At 39.7% G+C, this 25462-nt stretch overlaps 4 protein-coding genes across 4 annotated transcripts in view; all 4 read left to right on the top strand.

The window, feature by feature from the left end:
• LOC132991770 (histidine-rich glycoprotein-like) overlaps window positions 1-25462 on the top strand; it is a 393411-nt gene that overhangs the window by 49206 nt on the left and 318743 nt on the right. The window lies entirely within an intron of this gene.
• On the top strand, window positions 6518-9898 carry fdx2 (ferredoxin 2). The gene is made up of 5 exons (XM_061060472.1): window positions 6518-6725; window positions 7082-7133; window positions 8282-8388; window positions 8494-8581; window positions 8696-9898. Exons 1-5 carry the CDS (start codon window positions 6539-6541, stop codon window positions 8850-8852), a joined length of 591 nt encoding a protein of 196 aa, XP_060916455.1. The 5' UTR covers window positions 6518-6538; the 3' UTR covers window positions 8853-9898.
• On the top strand, window positions 13251-16537 carry zglp1 (zinc finger GATA like protein 1). The gene is made up of 4 exons (XM_061060460.1): window positions 13251-13415; window positions 13537-13649; window positions 15144-15237; window positions 16172-16537. Exons 1-4 carry the CDS (start codon window positions 13345-13347, stop codon window positions 16302-16304), a joined length of 411 nt encoding a protein of 136 aa, XP_060916443.1. The 5' UTR covers window positions 13251-13344; the 3' UTR covers window positions 16305-16537.
• Window positions 19044-21230, top strand: LOC132991632 (forkhead box protein D1-like). Its single transcript, XM_061060450.1, has one exon. It carries the CDS (start codon window positions 19151-19153, stop codon window positions 20069-20071), a length of 921 nt encoding a protein of 306 aa, XP_060916433.1. The 5' UTR covers window positions 19044-19150; the 3' UTR covers window positions 20072-21230.

The raw sequence follows: 25462 nt of genomic DNA, 5'->3' as shown, positions 1-25462 counted from the left end.
GAAATATCCTTTCTTGAATTTTCGTATTTGGATGATGCTGCAGCCTTCATTAAAGCTCTGTTTAGGGATTTTTTGGGGGGCTATGAAACAGACAAAAAATTGGGATCATACTTCTTTTTTTTTTTTACAAACGCAAACAAGACCAGCAGCACTAAGATTTATTATCTCTACATAATTATTACCCTAACCCCCTGCCCTGGGGTTGATGTCAGACATGAAGATTTAAACGCTCATATAATTTCCCCAGCAAAGATTCAAAGTGACAAATGTATTTGATTGTCATAGTGAGGGGGCTGCACAGGGACTGACGCACCAGCACCTGCCTTGCTCAAGACCACCTCAGAAACACTCTTGAAATGAACCCACATCCCTCCAGCGACCAGACCGATTGCAATACTGGGACTTGAACTGGTGACCAACCAGCCCCCAACTCAAGTCCTACAGATCGAGCTACTGCTGTCCCTGTGGATTATAAATGTGCTTCTGAGAGGACACACAAGTGAGTGACTTCAAAACATCCATCACAAAAGGTACACATTTGTATGCTACAACTATGCACACTTTTATGCACACACTGCTGGCAGCTGTCGAGTCCTGCAACAATAAAACAACAGAAGAGCCACACACTCAAAGTAGGTTTCCTGTGCAGCGATGTTGGGTCGTTTGATAACTGATAACAATGTTTAGACTAGCTATTCTACAGACATGTCTGTCTGATTCATCAAAAAAAGAGTTGCCTGAGTTTTGTTTTGGTCACAAAGCGTATGAGGGATGTGGGTTGATGTAAGATACAGGAGGGGAGCGGGAGAACGTGCGGTTGGAAATTAGATACGTGAGAACTGTAAGCCAGGAAAAGCAGAAATGATCTACTAGCTGAGTCCAAATGTGTCTGATTTGTGCTTTTCCTGGAAGTTAAGAGGCAGACTTCAGATGTAGCTGAGAAATGTGATAGTATTATCAGAGAGTCAGAAGCATGATACCATAATTGATGAGTTCTGGTGCTCTTGGAGGTTTGTTTTGTAGGTTTGTGAACTGCAACATTTTTTTTTATGACAAGGAAGAATAACAATTTTTATTAAATGAAGAAAGCTGGTTTACTTCTGATATTTTTAGAGCACAAGTCCTATCAGAATTTTTTTTTTTTTGGAGCTCGGGGCAGACGTTTTTTTATCTGAAGAAAAAGAAAAACTATTCAAGACTGGGACGTGTGTTTTAAAATAGAAGCTTGATAAAAGAGTTGTTCATATTCCAAATAGATCCTCGAGGCCAGACAAATGCAAAGAGATATTATTGAAGCACAGAATGTTCAGTTTCACCATGAAGACAAACAACTGTGTTAGTTTGAAGCTCTTGAATTCAAATGTGAACAGAAAGTTTAAAGAGTCTGATCCCCCATTAAGAAAAACTGAGAGGTGTAGAGTTTGTGTACATCTGCAGCATACTAATTATTTTAAAGTAAATGAAATGTCCCCTGCAATGTAAAGCCATTTCACTGTGACCACACAAAGGAGTGTTTCTATGGGGCAGTCATTCATTTTGAAAATACGCTGCTGAAATGAAGACAATTTACAGCTGCAATGAAAAGTGGTACTGGGATCCTGTGGAGAGAAACAGTGTCCAGTTTGTCATGGCGTTAACACCTCTCCGTCCCCATAGAGACATTTTACTCTGTTATGGACTAAATGTTTTACTGAGGCCACGTCTCGATCATGGAGGGTCAATTACTGTCGCTGTTGCAGCCGTAATTCAATAACAACACACAGAACACACAGAACACACACAAACACACACAGAAAGGGCAATCCATCCTTCATTTACATCTGGACATGCAGACACAAACATTTGTATTAACACATGCACATTTTTTTTTGGGTTGATTTAAAAAAAAAAAAAAAAAAAGAAGCCCTTTCTGACTCTTTGTTTTGTCCACACGTGAGCTAACACACTCGCCCTCTTCATCCCAGAAGAAGTAATCTTTTACCTGCTGTCAACACAACAGAGGGGGGGGGGGGGGGGGGGGGGGGGGGCTGCGGTAGCTCTCTCCTTCCCCATGGAGACTATCAATCACTCTGCTGCCATGACAACAGTGTACTCCTACAGGGTAACGCTCCAAGTTCTAGAATGTTGATGTTCCCCTGGTGACCGGTGGTTAACTGACAGACTGGTGTGTCACTGTAGAGCTCTGACAGAGAAAGAGAGCGAGGGGGATTTTTGGCATAATACGCCGTACTGGTGAGTCATATTTTAAAATGATTAGTGTTAGTGATGTTATAGGCCTTTTGTCATCAATTCCAATGAAAAAAAAATGAGAAGAAAAACTCCATAACACCTCCAAAAAGTTAACCACAACTGTTCAAGGGGTGACATGCTACTTTATTGACTTAAACACAGAAACAGTTGACAAGGACTGCCTTCTCTTTAAAAGTATACAGGACATCACCACATCAAATAAATGATTCTGCCGAAGTTCTGAAGTTTCCCGTATGAGTAACTGAATGATAACATTTTCAGGTGAATTTAAATCTTCTGCGAGAAAGAAGGGGTTGTGGTGTGGGCAACAGACTGAGATAAGGCTATTGGGGGAAATATTTACAATGCATTTACTTACAACAGTCTTATCTTTTCTTATTTATTTTTGCAAAACAACCACAGAACAACCTCCATTTTGAACCCATTTTTGGCTGCATTGAGTTTAAATAACTAAAATAATCCAACAAATCGAGCAACGAACTGTTTGCAAAATCCCATCGTGTCTTGCTGTTTTAGCATATTACATTTTACATTATAAATGTGAGCAGTATGCATCACCAGCATATCTCTTTTCAAATCAGGACTTTGTGTATACGTTTAATTGTGTTTTTACTTAACAAAAAACAAATCAGACATCATTGGAATGGACCCATAACTTGTAGATGTGTTTGCCTGTATCGACATAATTCTTCGCCCCCGGATGCCCCCCTGAGCCTTTGACCTCTCCCCGCAGACTTTCTCTATCTGTTGTCAAAGGTCACCAGTCAGCGGACAGCTCAGGCCGGACGGTAGTCACTCAGACTGAAACCACTAAACCACAGACTTCAACCTAAAACAAATACTAGAACTGCTGGCCGCAGTGCATGTTTTAGTGCTGTGAGTGAAAAAGGTCATTAATTACAAACAACCAAACCCCAACTGGATCCCCGGGGTGACTCCTTTAACGATCTTACATTTGATGTATGACACATGAGAGAGAAAGTGTCCCAGACGCATAAACATCACAAGAGTTTGACTAAGAAGCTGTAGCAGTGCCAGCTCCCAGACTGCTGTGTTTACTCACACTGATGGTGAGTTTCCCTTGTGTCTGACTTAGAAACATGCATTCCCACACTGGCGGAGCATGAAAGGTTATAGGGGCACCTTTTTTTTTTTTTTTTTTTTGCTTCAACCTGTTTCTAATTAGTTTCTCTCTGAAGTTTGTGTGAGTCAACTGAGGGGAGGGAGTCATGAGGCGGCTTGCACAACGCTGCTCCAATGCACGACTGCAGGTATGCACATGCACAGAACCACATGCACAAACAAGAGTTTTTAACATTAAGATGAAGAGGATACGATAAGATACAAGAGAACACAGACAGTTATGATCGGGAAGACACGATCAGCTTCTCTGGAACTTCTTAGAAAAATGGAAAAAAAAAAAAAAAAGAAACACTTAGGTTAAGGTTTGAGCTATTAATGTTTGCACATTTGGGCACTTTGGCTGCATCTGTAAATTAAATTCTGAAGGAAATGTTGCTGCAGGAACTCCTCAGTCCCTCAACAGCACTCGTCCACAACATCTGCTTAACTCAGAGACGACTTTTCCCAGAAGGACAGCAGTGATTCACATGAAATCAATTGAAAAAGCTGCTGTCATTCAGCTACATGGCTTATTGTACATCCTCATGACTGATGATGTATTTACAGTAAAGCCAAAGAAACGATGACATAGGGGGACTACATGTACATGCAGACAGTGAGTAAGCATGACAAAGATGTTTGCACTTATTTTCGAGCGACCCAATCTACAGACATTTTGCTGTTTTCCTTACCAGTAAGAGAGCTTGAATCACAGATGGTGCTTTGTGTTGCTCTTTATTTTACTTAAAGTCAAAACATAAGATAAGGATTATTCTTAAGGGAACATCTAAATGATCCAAGTTTCTAATGGTAACTTTTTTCAATACAAACAGGGCCGATTTAAGGATCAGACCTTTTTAGGGGGGCTTAGCTCCTAAAGAAACTGTGACATGTTGAGTTCCTTGTAAGACCACTTTTCTGTTAAGTGAAATAGCCTACAACTCAATATTTTCTAACCAAAATAACGTACATATGCATCAATAAGCTTTGGGTTTTTCTGCCATGTATGAAGTCAGTGCCGGAAATGTGTGTGTGTGTGTGTGTGTGTGTGTGTGTGTGTGTGTGTGTGTGTGTGTGTGTGTGTGTGTGTGTCTGTGGGTTGTTGCACTGCATAGTCAGCAAGAAGTGAGAGGAAAGGAACACTTAATAGTCAAGTCAAGCGCAGCAACCTCCACCCACCACACCTCTGCGTACACACACCTGCACACACGCACCTGCAGGACCTGAGTACTCCAGGACCCACTGATTTATTAAGTAATAGACTTCACAGTGACACAGGTAAGCTGTCCCTGGACACTCGTCATCCTGTACAGGTGTGTGTGTGAGTGTCCATACATGAACGTGTAATTGTGTTTCTCTATGTGGATTTGGAGTATATAAAGTGTAATGATCTATATACCAGTGAGGGGACTCCCAGCACACACTATAAAAACAGTAGACCCTCTTTTCTTATTTTAGAGCTGTTAGTATGACGTTAAGCTCTGACGGATCCAGGTGGATATCTTTAAACCCACTTTATGAGCGGGCGTCCCCCAAAGAACAGATCATTATGAGTCACTGAGGAAAAGATAAAAAAGAAACTAAAAACATAGACGACCTCATCAGTCACTACGACCTATAAATCACATTTCATTATCAACACAATGCTCCTCATGTTGGAGTTTTACGACTCCGTAAAGGGATTATATGTTTAATATATCAGGGGTTTTTTTTTTGTATGATAACTGCATGTCTCTCCAAGCAGATGTCATGACAGAATACAGAGCACCTGCGCACTCACCTGCCTCCAGTCATTACATCACATCTCCTTCTTCACACACCACTGCTCTCACTTTTCCACTTGCAGCCTGCATCAGATATCTTTCTCCAGGATCAGTGCTCCTCCTCTACAGCACACAAAGAACAAGGCAGAACATGTATTTACTGTTGTAAGAGAAGAGTAATAAAGCTTAACAAGGAAAGAGGCTTAGTGGAAATATGAGCTATTGTACTTTGGTTCTCTAAACTGTGTGTGAAAATAAATGTCCCAGCCAGAGACATAAGGGTCCAATCAAATGTATTTATTAAGCAATTAAAAAAAAGTTTTCCCAAAGTGCGAGAATAACTTAATCAGGCTTAAACGGAACAGAGCTGGGTTATATATGTTTAAATTTGTGTGAGAGATTTTTACATTTATTATATGATATGTACAAGTTATGGACTGGGAACATTATAAGTGATGTAAATTAAGAGAGCATATTTATGACTAAATCAGTAAGATAAATCAACAGGAGATCATATTTTACAGTTAATTTCCCTATAAATGGATTAAAAGAAACAGAAAGGTGTAAGAAAGCCTATGAATTAATTTTAAAGAATGTATGTGGTAAGGTTTATTATTTCCAGCTCTGACATTTAAAAAAAAAAAAAAGGTTGGGAAATAAAATTAAAAAAAATAAAAAATCCCTCACCAAGATGAGACATCACCACCTTTGAGGTAAAAGTCATTTTTCTGTATGAGTTTTATATTTTTTCTTCAACCGATTACAAAATAAAATCTCTACTATAAAATACCTAATCCACTGTGGTGGGATGTGATTTAATTTATTCAGATACATTTTGACTTTTCAGTTTAATTATTTATAGTCCATTTTGCACCCCAAATTAGGGAGGCATATTGCATTCTCTACATTTAGATAGCCTATTAGTTAGTGTACAAATCCAGATATTATAGGTATAACTATTTGTAGGAGATTAAAACAAATAACATAAAAAGCAGGATCAATAAGTTCAGCTTCCACAAGTTATGATCTTAAAGTATAGCTCCCATGATAAAGCATGTATACTGACATAGCAATATACAATAAGACTGACAGGTTTACATCTGCATAATGAATACTTGACTTTTAATTCTTAAACTAAATTTGTTGACAGAACTTCCATAAAAAAAAGAGAGTGTACTTTCGATGTGTTGTGTCAACTTTCACTAAAGTGGAAGTTGTGAATATTCACTACTGTAAATCTGCAGTCTGCATTTGTCATGTTTACGTGTTTTGCAGCTCGCTGTGCAGTGTTTGTGTCGGCAGCGCCCTCTGCTGTCAGAGCGACACATCACACGGCAGTGACGTCATCCCACTCGCTGTACTTTCCCATTGGGCGGTTCTGTCCACGTGACCAAAACAGAACGATGGCGGCCTCCGCTGCGGTCCGGTCGAGCATGGGGCTGACTTTGAGACTTTCTCGAGTTATACCGGACTGTAGCACCTGTCCCATCTACAGGTTGAAAGGCTGCGTGGGCATCGCGGCTAACTTTCAAAGACGGGGTTCCTTTGACAACTTCAAGACGATAAATCGACACTTACAGACGAGTATAGGTGAGGAGTGCAGCCTGCTAACACGTTTAGCCTCTGTCGGTGTGTCAGAATGCTCCTGCGACTATTTGTTTACAATACTTCAGATTAAGTGGAAATACCTAACACCTTGTATTTTACACGTGTTTAAGTTTTATTGACGCCAGCTTGGCTTGGCATGCAATATGTCGAAGGATATCAGCAGTTATTAGAGTCTAGAGCTCGCTCAATAACACTTGTGTAACATCAGTCCAAATGGGCTTATGAAACTTTGAGCAACTAGTGAAACACTCACACAGCGACACCGGAGGAGCTGATATATGACAACCTAGAGCAGAAACACTCACATTATTGTTGTTCCTGCTCCTTTTTCTTTAAAGGTCTTTACCACAGTGAGGAAGGGAACTCCAACGCAGAAGACCCGGAGGATGTGTGAGTATTTTACTGTCCTCAGTGGGTTATGCACACGCAACACATCTACTCATTAAAAGCTGTTATACTACTACTTCATCTCTATTTAACATCCAAAATACACTGTCCGAGTCACCAGAAGTTTAATGTTCAAGGTGAGGTGATTCAGATTTATGCACAGTCATGCTGACATTGCTCTTTTCTATACACACACATGCATGCTGAACAGTGTTAGAATTAATATTAACAAATGTCACTAGTCTAAATAAGAACCCTTCATTGTGTGAATACTGTGTTTGCAAAGTTATTCTCATTCCACAGAGGGGTGTACAAGGAAGCGATTGCATTTTAAAGGTGTGAAAGGCTATTCGACCTAAATACAGTTCCTTATCAAATCGATTAAATCAAGTCTTATTGTTAAAGAGATGTACTGTGTGTGCTCAAACAAACGAGAAGCACTGACGGTTTGCAAAATCGACAAATTGAATTTAAAATATGAAGTAACGATGCAATCCTCCTCCTTTTTGTGAGGATGAAGCTTCAACAGAGATGCTAAATCCCCCCCCACCCCCCTCCCCCACTTTAATGTGAGCGCGCACACAGCCTGAAGCAGAAAAATTTAAGTTAACAGAGAAAGTTCATTACCAGCGCTGTAATAACCGATATGTCGAACTGCAACTTCAGGCTTTGTCCAGCCAGCTCCGAGGAACACCCCTCAGCACTCAGTTGGAAAGACTATCCAGACATAAAAGGTTAATGGGTTCACCTTTTTTTTTTTTTGTGACCAACTTTTTATTTATTGTTAACAAAAAAACAATGCCAGTGTACATTTATCTTGCACATTTAGTAGAAGCAATTCATTACTCTAAAAGTATTCACACTAACGTCACAAACCTGCACATATACAGTACAGTTTTCTTAAACTTCTGTCTTAAAACGGGTTTGCCTCGAACCTGTGAAGAATGACGTGTGGCTGAGATGACCAGTAAAAACAACAAAAGCTGAGGAGGTTCTTCAAATGCCAGCAGCAAACAAACAAAATGTTTGTGTCCCGCCCTTTCCTGAGCACAGAACATGATGTTCCTCGACATGTACTGTTTTAAACCTTGACAGATGAATTCAAATCTATGGTTGTTTACAAAGCTGAATTATTCTTGACTTCTGCTTAGGGTGAATGTTGTGTACGTAGATCGGTCCGGCAAGAGGATTCCAATTAAGGCCAAAGTGGGAGATAACGTCCTGTATCTGGCTCACAAGCACGGCATTGAACTGGAAGGTGAGCACGTTAAGGCGCTCTCTCAATAATTTAATTGAAGCATTGTTTGGAGTAAATAGTCTTTTTTTTTTTTTTTGTTCATCTGCTGTGTTTCACTTTATTTAGGAGCCTGTGAGGCGTCACTGGCCTGCTCAACATGTCAGGTCTATGTGAGTGCGGATCATTTTGATAAACTGCCAGAACCTGAAGAGAGGTAGGTTAAGCTGAAGTGTTTTTACATAACCTCAATATTTGAACCTCCGCATACATGCGTGATGAAGCTGAGTGGAGGCCACTGTGATTGTTGATGGAAATGTCGGTGCTCTAGGGAGGACGACATGCTGGATATGGCACCCTTGCTTCAGGAGAACTCCCGACTGGGATGTCAGATCTTTCTCACGCCAGAGCTGGACGGCATGGTGCTCACCATGCCCAAAGTCACCAGGAACTTCTACGTGGATGGGCATGTTCCCAAACCTCACTGAGAAGAGGCGAAGATGATGAGAGTTGGGAAATTAAAAGAGAAGGGGGGGTAGCACTGTGAGCGTAGACACCGCGGCGTGCTGGTTGAGTAAAGGGGTGACAACGAAGAGGTGCACGGCGAGGATAGCGGAGTCCGTAGCAACTTCGAAGACGCCTCGCAAACTGACAAATTCCACGGTAAACAAACGGCAGGTTCTGCCTGCAGAGGAGATCAGACAGAGCCAGACACTATACGAGAGTCTGGGGTTACTTCCAAAGAGATGCGGGGTGGCATAACTGACGGTGTATTTAATTCTTTGGAGCGTGCTCAGGTCAGCACTATTCAAAAATCACAAGCTGCTCTTGTTCAAATTCCAGACCGTTTTAAAGACATGCCGTTGGTTTCAGACGTCGCACATAACAAAGCTGATCTTTTTTTCTGTTCAATGGAACATTCCTTCTTAAAGCTCACATACGCACAATCATCACAGACTGATGTTCTTGATCCATTTCTGCCGGTCCATCATTGTCACCCTGATTCACATGCCAGATACTTGATGCATATAATTTACCTTCGTTCACTTGTAGTTGTTGAGATGGCTAATCTATATGTACCAGCTGACGATAGTTCTCTGAAAGCCATGAGGTGAAGCCGAACACAGAAGACGCAGACCTATATATATATAAACAATTCACTAGACGCTAAAGAATCACATTTTAGACGGTTGAAACTTACATTTCACCATAAACATTTCAAAACATGGTCGGGTGATATTTGTTATACATCAGAAGGAGGATACATTTTAAAGCACGTCCTTTCTCATACCAGTGATTAGGGCACGATTAGTTGATGTGCTTCAGGTGTGCTTTGACTCAGATCAGGTGGAGAGGAGTCCATTATGAAGCTGGTGGGCTAAATGTTACAATGTGATGAATTTTCCACCATCTACTCTGTTCTTATGTCTACTGTACTTGTCCAACTTACACACCACTTTAAGTCAATTGTGTATTATGTCATAGAAATGGAAAATTATTTAAAGTTGTGCAATAAAATCAATTTTAAAAGTTACTTTTCAACACTTCTTTTTTTACTCAGGAGCTGCAAACACTCAATGCAAGGCAATACATGTCATTGTTTTATCAGCTTAGGTTTATCAGCCTATCCTAAGCAGGTATGTTTGAGAATAAACAGGGAGCGAGTTGTGTGTTTTTCCAACAAAAAAAAAGGCCTTTCATAAAGCTACCGAGTGAAGCCGGAACTTGGTCTGGTCGTCCCCAATCTAGCAAACCGAGAACACCTGCGCAACTCCTCTGGGTCGAGAACACGCCCCCCCTCCCGCTCGGAGCAGCCAGCTCGATCAGTTTTGAGTTCCCAGTAAGTTGGCACACTTGATCACTTTGTTGATGATCGATTTGGAGATCTAAGGTGAGCATCAACAGTAGTGCACAGCGTGGTTAAGTTAACCGTGGGTGAGTAATCCACGCTGAGTTCATATATTAAATCAGGTTTCTTAAAAACGTCTTTCCATCTCTAGAATGGGGCTACGGACTAAATTGAGCTAATTCCGACGTAGGCTATTTACATGGATGTTATGTGCTGATATGTTGGTTAATGGGCACTGTCCTAATTCAATGAATTAATAAATGAAATTAATATAGAAACCTATTTTAATCTATATTTTTGACTGGCCCAAAACATTTAGCCTTCAGTGAAATTCAATCTTATGATATGACAGAATAAATGTAGATTTTCTTATTTATAGGCCTACTGCTTTAAAACACATGCATCCTGTTTCTGCGCTCGCGACCCTCAAACTCAAGAAAACCGCCAAAAAGTTGGACGTTCTAGAACGAAACTGCTACATTTTGTGTTCCAGAACAACTTCAAACTACATCCGGGGTTCGATTTTTTTTTTTGTTACATTTCTCCCGGTAAGTTAAATATGTTGCACATTAATGATGTTCCGGTACCTCTTGATGTACACTTGAATGAATAAATTGGCTTCGTGTCATAGCAGGTCTCAGAGAAAATGACAACTAAAACCATAATGTGGCTTTAAGTTATCAAAACAATGACACTTGATGATTCCTGTTAGCTCCTGTGGGTTATTTTAAATTGGGGCCTAATGGAAACTATTCTGAAGTAAATGTTTTTAATAAATTAAAATCGCCTTGTTGTACACAATTAGGAAACATATTTGTTAAACATAAAAATACCCCAAGTTTATCTGTTCTAGTTATGGTATTTGACAAGTACCCTCATAAGTTCACCTTTAGGAGCTTTGTTCTCAATTAAGCTCAAATTAAGCCTCTACACTAGTGGCTTTCGATTTCTTTATAATAATGACCTCTTTGTATGTAGCAATAACTACTTTACTTGACTAGTCTGTCAAAAGTAAAGCACTTTTACTTTTTTTTACTTTTATCTTATCTTTTCATCTCTTGTCATGGAGTGAACTTTATGTGCTAGTAGGCTTCTTCAATAGGGAAGCTTTAAATAGGCTAGACACATGTTTCTCAGGAGACTTTTAACTGTATCTGAATATAAAGTAGTGGAGCATGATTGACACTTTATGAACGTTACCATAAAGTATAAGTGCTATACTGTAACTGGTCTAAAAAGATCAATAAACCACCAAGCTTTTAAATATCAAAACAAAGAAACTACAAGATTCCCATTAGCTCATCTGGGTTATTTCAAACTCAAACATGTTTTAGTAAACGATTCTGAAGTTCATGTTTCCATAGCCTCTCAGTGATGTCCTCATAAGGGAACATAATTGTTAGACTTAACAGTGGCCATGTTGTATGTGACTTCAGTATAGTTTTTTAAGATTACCTTTATGGGAGCTATTGTCGTAAATAGAAAAAACTTTAATTGTGCTGTCTTTCATGATTTATAATGTTTTAACTCCTTAGAATAGTGGCTCTAAACTTATATAGGCTAATTACCTCTTTATATGTAGCATCTCTTGTCACAGGGTGCATATCTTTGAGCTGTAGAAACTGCAATTGAATAGTAGTTTTCAATCACTTTCAATTTGCAAAAATATGCATTTGCCAATCTATACAATATTTTACAAGTTAAGAAAAAGCAAAGCTCAGAGACATGTCTTAAACTAAACATAACTTAATGTAGCTATATTTATGCTTCATGATTTTCTGGTAGTGAACCTGTTGAGGGGGCCACGACCCCCGGGTAAGGAACTCGTGCCTAAAAGCTGCACATGTTTATATCTTTGATGTAGATACTGTCTCAACATGAGCACAGGGCCAAGGACACAAGCTGCCTTCATCCAGGGGAAACAAAGCGCAGTGGAACATGACCCCTCCCACTCAGCACTCCTCTACCTTTTCCAAGAGGTGTCCAAACTAGGTTCCCCCGTCCACAACAGTTTCCTGGACACACACTCAACTTCCACAAGGCTAAATGAGACTTCTAGACTAGGCCATTTCATTGTTAGAAGAGAAGAAGAGGATGCACAGTCGTTTAGCATCTCCAATAGTTCCTGCCAGCACAGTTTGACTTGCTTGTCGCCTTTTAATCAGGTGAAAAAAGTGAAAGAGGAAGGCCTCAGCAGCAGTGTCACAAATTTGGATGAGCCACGACCTGAATGCAACAGCCCCTGGAAAGTACTGAGTCTGATCAACCTGCAGTGTGAGAGGCTTCTGAATCCCCGCGATGTTGAAGAGTCAGACCTAATTTCTGTGTCATCTGTTGCAAAAGTGGGCGATTCAATAGACAATGCTTCAGCTGCAATAGCAGATGAAACAGATCATGAAACGTTTCTCTTTGAGAGGCAAAAAATCCAAGCAGGTGTCAGTCGGAGGAACGATGTGACAGGAGTCCGCAGCGGTGGAGCTGATAGATGTAAACCACAGGGCTGTGTGAAGGACTCCCAGATGAGCTGCTGTGCTCAGTCACAGACTGCGGAAAAAACAGACACTTTCACAACACGGCAACCACGACACAGAGACACAAAGGAGGACAGGTTCAGTGTAAGCAGACAATTGAGGTGGAACCAGGAGTGTAAGGATCGTCTCTCTTCTGAACGGGATACTGAAAGTGTTTCCGTCGACGCCTTACTGCCTTTTAACTCAAAAGAAGAAACAAGCACAGCGCTGTCAAAGCCAGCTCCTTCACTGGATCAAAATGCAAACTTTATTTTTACTCCGCAACCCAAGACTTACACCCAGCTGCCCCAGCTGAGCTCTGTCCTGCCTTCATCACAACCAGCATCATTTGTATTTGTCACAGCGGAACATTTTCACTCACTCTCAAACCAAAATGATAAAATTACATCAACCAAACCAGAACGTGTTGATGGTCCTGTAGAGGAAAAATTCAATCCAGTTGCACAACTTAACTCCTTAAACTTTAACGGACATATAAACCCCTCACATTCTGCTACGTCTGAGCTTCCATCTACACAGCAGTGGAGAACTAAGACCCCCAGAAAACAGCGTCACCCGAGTCGGAGTGCTGATATCCAAGACCCAGACTTCCAGGGCGTGATGTTCAGGATGGACACGGAGCTAGACGACAGTAAAGAACAGTGCCGGCTCCTCATTACTTCAAAGTACAGGTATTTATTCCTTACATGTTGGCTTTGGATTTTTAAAAAGATGGTGATTAACCTTTCAACTTCAATAAAGCCAAATTCACAACATGCTTTTGGTTTCTGCTTCTTTGTGTACCCAACACAGCAAGGAGCTCTGCAAGAGTGTAAGAAAACCCAGGCTGAGGACTCGGACAGCCCCGAAATTCTTTAAAACTAGCAGCTCGGATGAGGAGAACGACCCTACAACCGGTTCTTCTAGTGAGTAACGTTTGAGTTGTGCAGTTACAGTAAGGGAATTTAAACAGATACTCAGAGGCTGGACACCCCGGACAGGTCGTCAGTCATTCAGAGGTTCTCAGATTCTCTCTTAAACTAAAATTCAACTTTTTTAACTGCAGAACGCCCAGAATAACAACAAACAACAAAATACGTTTGTTTCAGAGAGATGTAAAAAAAAAAAAAAAGTTTTACCTACATCAGACAATATCTCCAGTCTTCTATTTCAGACAACAAAAAGGAACACATTCAGCACAACTTCATACACATCAAATGAATTTTTGCAATAATCTTAGAAATTCAAATACATGCTCAAAAATAGTGTTGTGTGATGTATGTTTTTGCATAAAATGCCCTTTGTCTCCACTAGAGGGCAGCACCACATCAACACATCTATTTAGGGAAACTGTTGCATTCACACCCTAGGAGGATAATGGGAATCAGTAAGGTCTCTCTTAAGACAAAGTAACATAATTTAATTTTCAAAAATGTAATATTTGTTCTGTACAGAAGAGCTTTGACTCTGTTTTTGACACCAGCGTGTTTCCATTGCCAGAAATTACACCTGAAATTTGTTATCAGCATAACTCCACACGTATGTTTTGAATAACAAACGGTCACAATTTGAAATGTATGTTGAGTCTTAAAGAAAGATTAGAGGTTTTGTCTCTGAACATTTAGAGACCAGACAGATCAAACATTTACAGGCGACGCTACACCAGGTATCCAACCTTTTTCATGATTTTTGGATTAATTCAACATAGATTTCACAAGAAACTTCAACACACAGAACACAGTCCTGGAAAAAAAAAACCCACAACAAATGTTTCTTTAATCAGCACCTCTACATGCATTGGAAGCCATTCTCTCCCAGCGTCTGTTTGAGTTCAACACAGGTTCACCTCATTCTGCTTAAAGAGTTCAAGAGGAAGCCATCGAACAAAGCCGGGCTGCTGCTTGAATTTTTGCACCAATAGAAGCATCAAGCAGCAGCAATGTGGAAGACTATCGGCGAGAAGCATTAATTAATAGTTTAATCATTCCATCATATCATTTCAGAACTCTTCCTTAGTCAAAACAAAAGTATGATGTTGTTTGAAAATATAAACAAAATACCTCAATCAGAATATTTTATTTGGAAGTCAGGATAAATGTTTAATACATGAAATTAAAATGTATTTTACTCAAACAATTAAATAGTAGAACCAGATCAAAACACATGTTTCCTGTTGTCCATTAAGTTTTCCAGAGTTTTATCTAAGAATGTATAGTTTAAAATCTGTATTTCCTTCTATTTCATGCTGTTCTTAAAAGTTAGTGATTTGTTTTTCCTTCATAGGGCTTTTAAGTCAGATCATATCATCAAAAATATATATTACTATAATACTATTTAAGGTTTGGCTAATATATTCATCTTTCTAGTTGCATCACATTTCCTTTTATTTGAATACTGAAAAAGTGTTTTTGTTTCACCAGAGAGTAAAGTGTGTGCATCATGCTGCACCAGGAAGACCCCCATGTGGAGGGATGCAGAGGATGGGACCCCGCTCTGTAATGCTTGTGGAATAAGGTAGCTGACATCATCACTGCTCGCTGTTGATTTTGATTTTTAAAACAAAAATATGAAGCTGCATCAAAGAGCTAATATTTAGATCACTATGAGGAGCATCACATTTAACTTTTAACTCAGACATTCAAAACCAGACGTTTTCCTAAGAGTTAGATTTTCAGTATAGTTTGTAACATTAAGACACATCATGACAAGTGCTTAATACTGACATGACTAGCTCCATATGTCATAATCAAGATTAATGAATTAGTAAATACCGATGGTCTCAAAAAATGTGGAAGTGCAAAATCCTGCAGTTCATCAAGTGTCTGCTTGAGGCTGGATCCAGGAACATAAATAATACAGTATAAGAAGCTATTACAATATATAAAATAGAATTAAAAAATGTAAAATATAAAATAAGGTTCGTCAAGAGGCTTAAAATCGCCTCAGCTCCAGCTCTCAGCCTGTCGTTCGGTTGACTGAAAGTTAGGTTGAGACAGGATTTCCAGCATGGCGGCTGCTGCTGGCAATGCGTCTCCAGAGCCCCCTGCAGGAACAGATCGCTGACGTCACTCAGGCTCCGTCCATTAATATTTACAGTCTGTTAAAACAAGTCTCAGTTTACGACAATGAGTTTTTCATTTGTTGGTAGGTATCATCAAATGTTATGTTGAATTTGTAAAATGTAAAAAATAACTTGAAGAGATCTATCAAAGTTAAGATAAGTTATTATGTGTATTCAGTATCTGATACAAACTTTACAACTAAGGAGATTCTGCAAATATACAGTAAATTTATTTTTTTTATAATCTTTGCTTGCAGAGATAACACAGATCATGATGCCACACTGAATCAATGTTGCAGTGATCTTAAAGTCGAGATCCTAAACGTCCTTCTTGAATATGCACCTGAGTGAAATCACAACTTGATTTTCCTTTCCTGATGTTTGCAGGTATAAGAAGTACAGAGTGCGCTGTGTCAACTGCTGGCATATCCCCAGGAAAGAGAGCAACTCCAACTCACGCTGCCCCAAGTGTGGAAACTTTGTGAAGCTGACCTCAGCTCAGCGGAAACACTCTGCCTAGGGAACATGCAAGGAGCAGAGGTTTTTAGGTGTGACAGAGCTCTTCACACAAACAAACACGCACACAAGACAACAATTCAAGACGACACTCACTCGGGGTCCTCTAAGATTAACAAACATTAGCCTTAGAGACGCATGCACAAAATTCCCTAAAACCTCCTGAAGTTTTTCAGGGTGAGCTGCATGTGTGAACGCAAAACGGCTACATTTTCACTGCCACTTTACCCAGAATTTTCCCCCGCCAGCTCCCCAGTAAGTTTTCCCCTCCGGGAAGTCGGGCGAGCTCATGTTAGAACGCAGCCGGAAATATTTAGAATAATTCTCCTCGAGCTTGGTGAGGTTCATATCCTGCAAACGACGCGTGAACATAGACTATACGCACGGGACCAGACAATCTCTGTGCACATAATATCACTCTCATTATGTTTCCTGTTTGCCGGTATGCTCTGTATTAACTAATTATATAAATGCAGAACTTGCCATTACAGCGCCATGTGGCGGACTCTGCTGCGTCATCCACCACTTCTTTTTACTTCACGTCTTGCGTCCTGAGACACACTTCCCCAATCCCGTCTGACAGGGGGTAGTCCCCTGCTGTGAGATGCGTGTGTGAACAAACAGTTTCAGAAGCAGTCTGCCTGAAATTATCTAGAAATGTTCACGACTGAATATGTGAAAACGGCTGTGGAATAGCAGCACTCGCTTTTCACATCCGACTAGAAAAAGTGTTAAAATAATCTTTTGAGTGGCAGAGCAACATTAATAATTCTCTTTGGCACTTCGCTGCTCTCATACATCAAGGGACAAAACAAACATGTAAAAGAAGAGCTCCTGAAAATACTTCAAAAATAGGTTGGACTTCAATCTTTACCACACTGGTCCCATCAGTGCTACCTGTGTAGCACTGTGTGACAGAATTTAAATCACTGGTATGTTTGTTTTCCCCCTACGCAAAGAGGGACACATATTAGTAGCAGAGCTGAAAGTCGTTCCCAAAGGTGTGGCAGACTGAAGAGATTATATAAGAAATATGCACACTCTGGGGACAGTTTATTCATTTTTCATCAAATATCTTCAGTGTTTCTTGTTTATAATGCTCTGCAGTGCCAGATGTCTGTGAGTCTAAATCATTTCAGTCCATGACCCAAAAAACACCATCCCGAGCACAGCGCCGTGTTCACTGCTTTGTGTACCAATTTACTTGTCTTGACCGTGACAGCGTGACTGTCTGCTAAGTGCAGTAGATACACATTAAGTTCCCAAAGTTTAATTAAGTTATTTATTGTTTGTTGTCTTTGTCGCTGTTTTGAAGCTTTTTTTTGTTGTTGGTTGAATCTGTTCACTAATCTCTCAAGCATGGCTGTTTTGTTTTTTTTGTGAGAAGAAAAAACTTAATTTGTGTGGGTTTTTCATGGGTTTGATGTTTATTAAATTCTGTATAAATCAATTTGTTTCCTAGTTGTTTTTTTATGTGCATAAGTAAGGCCTGCACTTGATATAGAGCCTCGACTTAAAACGCAATAACTATAAAATAATGTAATAATTTCAGAGCCATATACGAATCACATTAAACTGTTTGGAGAGGTACGGGGGAGAACGATTCATTAATGAGACTTCCCACAGTTCCCTCGGCCCACCCTGCAGCACGGGCACCGGTCGCCAAGTGGGTGGCCTCCCCCACGAGTTGATACAGTGCAGCTATTATTTCAAAACGGATTACGTCTTCCTCTTATTTGAAACAGCCAGCTACAGAGAGATTTACCTCTCTCGCCATTTTGCGAACCATCTGGCAATATGGAACAGCGAGGGAAATGAGCGCTGACTGAGCCAAGAACATTAAAGATAGAAATGAGCTCAATAAAGGGAAAGAGCTCGCTTCAATATCATATCAGTCATATATCAATGTGGAGGAAAAAAAAAGGTTTCACCTGTGTTGGTCATTTAAAGATTTAAATTGCAGTTATTGGGGAGTTGCTGTTTACTCTGATAGATTTCAGTGGTGCTTGTACTTTTGAGTGTTTTCACGATTTGCTGCTTTAAACTTCTTTTCCTCCACATCACACGAGCAGAACTCGAACTTTTAACTCACTTATTTAATTAAGATTTCTTCGCTCGATCAAGTTAACCTGCTTTTTGTTCCTGTATTTTTTTTTTTTTTTTTTTTACACATAACCCTTTAGATCAGCTTTTAAAATGTGATAAACTGCAGATTAACCCCTCCCATTAGTATTGGAAGTTTAAAGCGTCTCCACAATACTAAAAAAAAAAACCTGAATTCAGGACGAAGTAAATAGGCCGACTCAAAAACTTTAAACAGTCTGGTATTGCTTTTTATACCGACGTACAGAATCTATGTACTTTTTTGAACAATCATAAATAACTTGAAACATTGAAAAACAATAAATACACACCAGATGTATTTCATACATAGCCTACAATAAAACATGAATAGAAACATAAAGTTCAAATCAAACAAAAGAAACGCTGGGTTTGAAAATGATCTGTAGTGAAAGCAGCTCTGTTTGCATGCCATGTTGATAAAAACATGCAAATAAAAACAACAATCCAGAGCCAATCATTTAACCATTTGAATATCGGCTGTGAAACACGTTTCTGTTTTGATGAAGACAGACTGTGCAGCAGCAGCAGCAGCAGCAGCAGCAGGAGGAGGAGGAGGAGGAGGAGGAGGAGGAGGTGGAGAAAGTTTAGACTCGGAGTTCTGAAGAGTCACAGATGCATTCAGATGCGCAGGTTTTTTTGTGAATGAAAGACGAGAAGGGGGTCGTCTGCGCCTGTAGTGTCCCTGACAGGCGAGATTACGGCCTGCTGGGGATCGGACACTGACCTATGACCCTGGTAAGAGAACTCATGGACGAGCCGGACATTGACGTTGAGGGACAGACGCACTTCGATGCGGAGGAGACGAACACAGATTTCTCAGAGTTCAGGAAGAACAAAGCAGACTTAAAGCAAAGCGCTTCATCCTGTATCCCTTCAGACCGGGAGGGGGGAGACGTTGCTGTCCGGTTACTGGATGGCCCCAGCAGCAGAACCGCCTCGGTGAAGCCCCCGTACTCATACATCGCTCTCATCACCATGGCCATCCTCCAGAGCCCGAAGAGGAGACTCACCCTGAGTGAGATCTGTGATTTTATCAGCCTGCGCTTTGCTTATTATCGGGAAAAGTTTCCCGCGTGGCAAAACTCCATCCGCCACAACTTGTCTTTGAATGACTGCTTTGTCAAGATGCCCCGCGAGCCTGGAAACCCTGGCAAAGGGAATTATTGGACACTGGACCCCATGTCCGCGGATATGTTTGAAAACGGGAGTTTTCTCCGGCGGAGGAAGCGCTTCAAGAGGCAGCACTTCTATCTGGGAGCGTCAAAGGACTCCACGCTGCAGGAGCGCAGCCTGATGCCCGTGTTTCCTTCACTCGGACCTCAAAGGATTAATTCTTGTCTCCAGGGTGCTGATTTGTACCCGGACCTGGGTATAAGTGGTCGTTTAAGCCTCCACACTCCGGCCAGCATGCCACCTGTAAGCAGCATAATCCCCGCGCTCTCCTCGCTCCTCTCCAAAGACTTCCCATCGTGTGTGACTTTTGAACATATGCAGTCAGGACGCTGCGCCGCTGCGCCATCTTTAGCTCCAAACTCCTCGTTCATGTCGCCTGTCTCTCTGCGCGGATTGATACCCAACTACCCCGTTTCTCATTTGTTCAGTTTCCCTGCTGGCGTCATAAAAATGTCATCTTATTCAATTCAATAATTCTCGTCTGTCCTGTTTCCCCACTCAGCTGGAAAATAAACGTAGGCCTAATGCGTGAAATTTCACATTTTAAAAATGAACAAATAAATAAGGATGGCCTGAGCTGCAAAACGGGCCTCAAAATTAAGCTGTTTGTTTTACCAAAGCTATTTCTTCTTTTTGGATAATAGATATTTTACACACTAAAGATGAAGAATGCAGTGTATGTTTAAAATAAAAAATAAAACGGGATGGATTTTACAGACTCTCTGTCAGTGTAATTTGAATTAAGTAGGCATATATCACGAACACTATCGCATAGATTATGTTAGCTCAACATAAAATTGTCATTTAATATTTTAGCCCTTAAATTCACTGTATTTTTTTTCAGCCAATATTAAGACAAGACTTCAGCTATATTGAGCTACTAACTTCAAATACTACGCAATAGATTAAAATATATTTAATGTTCTTAACATAGCTTACCCAAACTGATAAAACAACAACAACAGCTAGAGGCTTTGTTATAAAAACAAAATACTTTGTGTGAAATACATTTAAAGGCCTCAAACAATAATAAACGACAAAACGTTTTATTTTGACGCGGTAATATGTCAACAGTTAGAGCCATTAGCGATGCAAAAGTGCTTCTTATTAGCTTGAAAAAGTAAAATATATTGATAAATTAAATAAAATATATCACTTAACTGCATTTATTTCACTTTTGTCGATCGGCTGGCATCGATAAATAAATTCAGACTGAATGTCAAAACGCGAGGACGTGCCTCATGTCTTTCTCCTCTAGTGATTTTTTTTTTTTTTGTGTGTGTGTGTGTGTGTGTGTGTGTTTGACTGTGATTTCTTCCACATCATGTTTGACAAAGGTTCTGCATGCTTCATTAAAACAGGCCCACATCCACATGTTACTACACCGTGTGTGTTCTTTTCAGACTTCATGAATGGTTCACGTGGGCTATATTTCAAGTTCAAATATATAGACTGATGGCTTTAAACGGATGTACTCATGTTTGTTTCTGTAATGAGGACAAAGAAGTTCGCCTGCTTTTAGAATAGATTCAGTCAGTTTAAAAAAAATGCATTAATTTAAAAATTATAAATGCAAGTATAGAGGTGAACGAGAGATTAAAATGTGCTGAAACATTCACTGTGAAGAAATTACACAAATTGACTTTTTTCTGAGTGTTGCATTTAAGTCTGCATTTTTGGGTTACAGCTTAATAAAAACTTAAATCTACTCAAATGCATGAAGCTGATCATATATGATTTTCAAAAATGGAATCCACTTTGAGTGAATTAGCCATTAGATGAATGAAAAACTCCATCAGATTCCTGCAAGTCATTTATATATTATTTATATTACTTGTTTGAATCTGTGTTTTTGTTAGTGTGAAGGATACATGTGAAAGCAGTTGCAACAGTTAAACAATGGAAATATAAACACAAGCATTAAGATAAATTGCTGATTGGAAAAAAACAGTTCAATGACAAGTGTTGTCCAGTCAAGCGCATTTTATAAAACATCTCTACAAAAGACTGAACTTTAGTTTAGCATCCATTATGTATTACCACACAATGCTTTTAAATTAAAAACTAGTGTGATTTTTTTAAACTGATGGGTTGTTAAAGATTTGTTTTTTTTAGTTTCAGTCATGCACAGAACTCCTGAAAATGTATGAATGTGAAGCACTCATACATTTCATCACCTCGACTTCAGCCTGACTTTCTTTACCTCCAAGCTCCTAGTAAAATTTCAACATGATGTCGGTGAGAGCTATAAGGTGGTCAGCAGGAAATATTACGGAAATTCACAGTGAGTGAGTGGGAAGGGGTGATTGTGGGTTTATCACATCACCTGTGTGATTGTTGTGCACGTAATAAAGCAGCTGCATATCTGCCCACCACTGTCTTTTCCACTCGTTCGCTGATATTGTGATATATTCCACTTTTTTATTTACGTGGGACACTATCAAAATGACTAAGGGAGATTTCAGATGCAGGTGCTCCTGAAACGTTCTAGACATTTTTAAGGATGCACGTGTGAAAACAACTTTACAGTTAATTTTACATTTGTGTTTTATTACAGGCCTGCTCAGAACAAAGGAAAAGTTTGTGTCATTGTAATTCCCTTGAGGAGAACCCACATGTGGAGGACATCTCTCCCAGTATGAATCTGCGTGTGTGATGCAGCTCATAGAGAGTCTTCTCTGGTCTGTAACAGCTGGCTAAATAATAACCCCTCAGGGAGCACGTTGCACTTTAATGCAGTAACAAAACCCTTTTTTTCCCCCAAACAAATCATCTGACGTCTCGATGTGGTGTGGTCCAGTGGGCAAGCCAGAGCCTGGAGTCACGCAGCAGTGTGACCTTTGTCACAGAAGATAATGATAGAGTGTGTGCATAGAAAAACAACTACAACTAGATGACTTAAGACATACAACTGCATGAGCTCGTAGAAACAATGGCATACATAAGTATGGAGATTTATCAGAGGTGCTGCTTGTCAACAGGCAAGGCAGGGAACTGCTTAGGGCCCTTGTCCAGTAGGGGGCCCCTGAGGGCTAAAAAAACTTAAAACCAAAGTGATGGCTCAAAATGTTCAAAGTTTGCTACATTAGAAAACCTCTCTGAAGAGGCCCCGTCAGACAGCTCTCACTCTTGTTGTGCTGCTAAGTGTCACATGCTTCATAGCTGTGAAAACCAAAGTCTGTCAGTGGAAGTCACCGAGAGAAAATGAAGGTTTTGAATGTTCTTTATGATATAGTCATCATCTATATCAACTCTATCTAATATTAATATTAAGAAAATAATACTAATTATATCTTTGGAAGTGAAAAATCTAAATTCAAATGTTGCAATTTTTGTGTAGGTGTCAGATTATTTATGACATAATGGTGATTAATACTGGGTTGTTTTTTTTTTTTTGGGGGGGGGGGGGGGGGAGCTGTGTGTTTTTGCCTGGGGCCCCAACAGATGCTAGAATCACCACTGAGATCAATTTCCAATCTTTGAAGAAAACACAAGTGACGATTAAAAATTGCCCAAAGTCCAAATGATAAAATATTTTTTCTTACATGACCTACATTTTCACTGACCTCATTTTGGCTCATAAAGAGAATTAATTTACCTGCTAGACCTTTTTGTTCTTCTTTTACTGGTACAATCAGGCCCTAATAGATAAAAGACAAAGAAAGCGAGTGCAGCGTTTTGAAACAGAAATCCTCCAGGCAGAGAAGAAATGTGAAACAGACATGGAGAAGGAAATATTGCAGTTTATTTCCACTATCCGGTTTATATCCAAACAACCACAATTAGCATTTCTTCATAAATCCTCGGATCTCAGCCTCAGAATATAGTCAGGGCTTAAAAGAAAAACACAACAAAGGCAGAAATTGAGAGAATTTCAGAAATGTTCCAATCTTGTCCAGATGTGTTTAGTGTCAAAACAAGCAGAAAGTGACAGCAGCAGAAGTAGAAGGCCGGGGACATGAACTGATCTCAACACATTTGAGAATTTGTTTCTGTGTCTGTGATTGAAGGGGGCTTGAGTTTGTGTGTGGGTGTGTGTGTGTCCGTGTTCGGTGTGTGTGTGTGTGTTCGTCTCTTCATTTCTCCAAACAACAAAAGTTAATTTATCAACAACGCAGACAGCAGACTGCAAGCTGCACACCCCACGCTGCAGGCTTGGTAAAGCTTATTCTTTCTTGAAAGGAAATTTGGTTTCTAGTCTTTTTCTCGTCTCCTTGTGTCTTGATTCCGACATTTAGCTTTTTTATGTCTTGGCATCTCTTCCACTCTGTAACACCTCAACTCTTTACATGAGCGAGGAGCATTCAACCCAAATTACAAAATACATTTATGATAACCCAACTTTCAAATATTGTTCTTTCTAGTGTATGAACTATTCATGAGGGCGTCCTGGTGTCAGTACAGTATTAGCTAAAAGTGAATCGAATGCTATACTGCCCTGTGAGGCTGACAGAAGGCTTGACAAAGGCATAGTGGTGCTATGAGCTAAATGCTTTATACAGAATGATAACATGCACACAAGTAACCTGCTCGCACAAGCAAATGTCAAAAATAATCTTCAATGCCTACAATCATGCTCATGATTGATTCATGTTGGGTCATTGTTGATAACATCACAAAGAGTAAGGTCTTTTATCTGCTCATTTGTCAGGTATCTTGAGATAACATTTGTTATGAATTGACTCTATACAAATAAAGATTGATTGATGGAAATGAGTGCTGCCAGCAGCCATAATCCTGTACACACTGTGCGTACATTTTATTGGGCCAATCATTTTTTACTTTCTTGAAAATCAAACTATGACATCAGCAGAGCTCGTCCTTTAAACTCCTTCATCCGATAGTTTTCAAGATTTTCATGCTTTGGCTTCTTCCCCCCTCTGACTGCATGATGCGTATGATCTGTGTCAGCTGACGACGCTGTTAACAGTTATACAAATAACTAATCAGAACGACTCTGATGAGCATCAATCAATCAATTAGAACTGATGTGGAGGCTGTTCTGCAAGAGTTTGATTAAAACATATAAGTCACCGAATTATCTTCAAACAAGAAGGAAAGCTGTTCAATCTTATCAATCATTTTGTTGTCTGGATTTCTGATTTGGCAGATGTCTTTTGTCGTTTGGCTTTTTGTTATTATTTTCCTCTTGTTCGTCACTGTGCTTCATATGATGTTAAGTGATGGGAGATGTCTGCTTAATAACAATATTTTATTACAGTATATTGTATATTTTCGCCCTCCTACAGATGGCTTTCTCAAATGTCTGTCCACATGACACCATGGAAAAGTTCAGCAAGAGTGTTGAAGCCCCCCCCGTTGTCAGAATGGCATCAGATTCATTCATGCTTCACCAACAGTGCATCAGTCATCAAATGAATGTTTGGCCACAGTGTCAGTGACTAATCACCCCCACACTGTTGGGGTTGTATCAAGTCAACTTTGGCTATATTCTTTAATAATTATATTTAATTATTAATAATATAAATAAAATATCATTAAACTATGTTTAATCTTGTTTGGGGCACCACCCTGTACTCAGGGAAATATAACCAAAATATCACTCAAATCAGTCTCAAATTAGTTATTTAATTACTAATATTATTAATAATTAATAACTATATTTAATAAATTGACACAAAGCCTTCGCACCCAGCTTATATCACAATGCAAATACACCAATAATCACAAACAACTGCTCTCTTAAATTAGAACAGAATTTATTTAAACAAAGCAACATCAATCCAAAATCAATGAACTTTGATGGCGGCGAGGGTCCCTTATGGCAAGAGTGGCTTCGTTGGTTCTCCGTCAAGTGGAAAGATGTCTGTTGATGTCCTTTCGTTGCAGGACGGAGTATTAATA

Source organism: Labrus mixtus, chromosome 2, assembly GCF_963584025.1.
Source record: "Labrus mixtus chromosome 2, fLabMix1.1, whole genome shotgun sequence".
Taxonomy (NCBI): Eukaryota; Metazoa; Chordata; class Actinopteri; order Labriformes; family Labridae; genus Labrus; species Labrus mixtus.
This window is presented reverse-complemented; position numbering and strand designations above follow the sequence as displayed.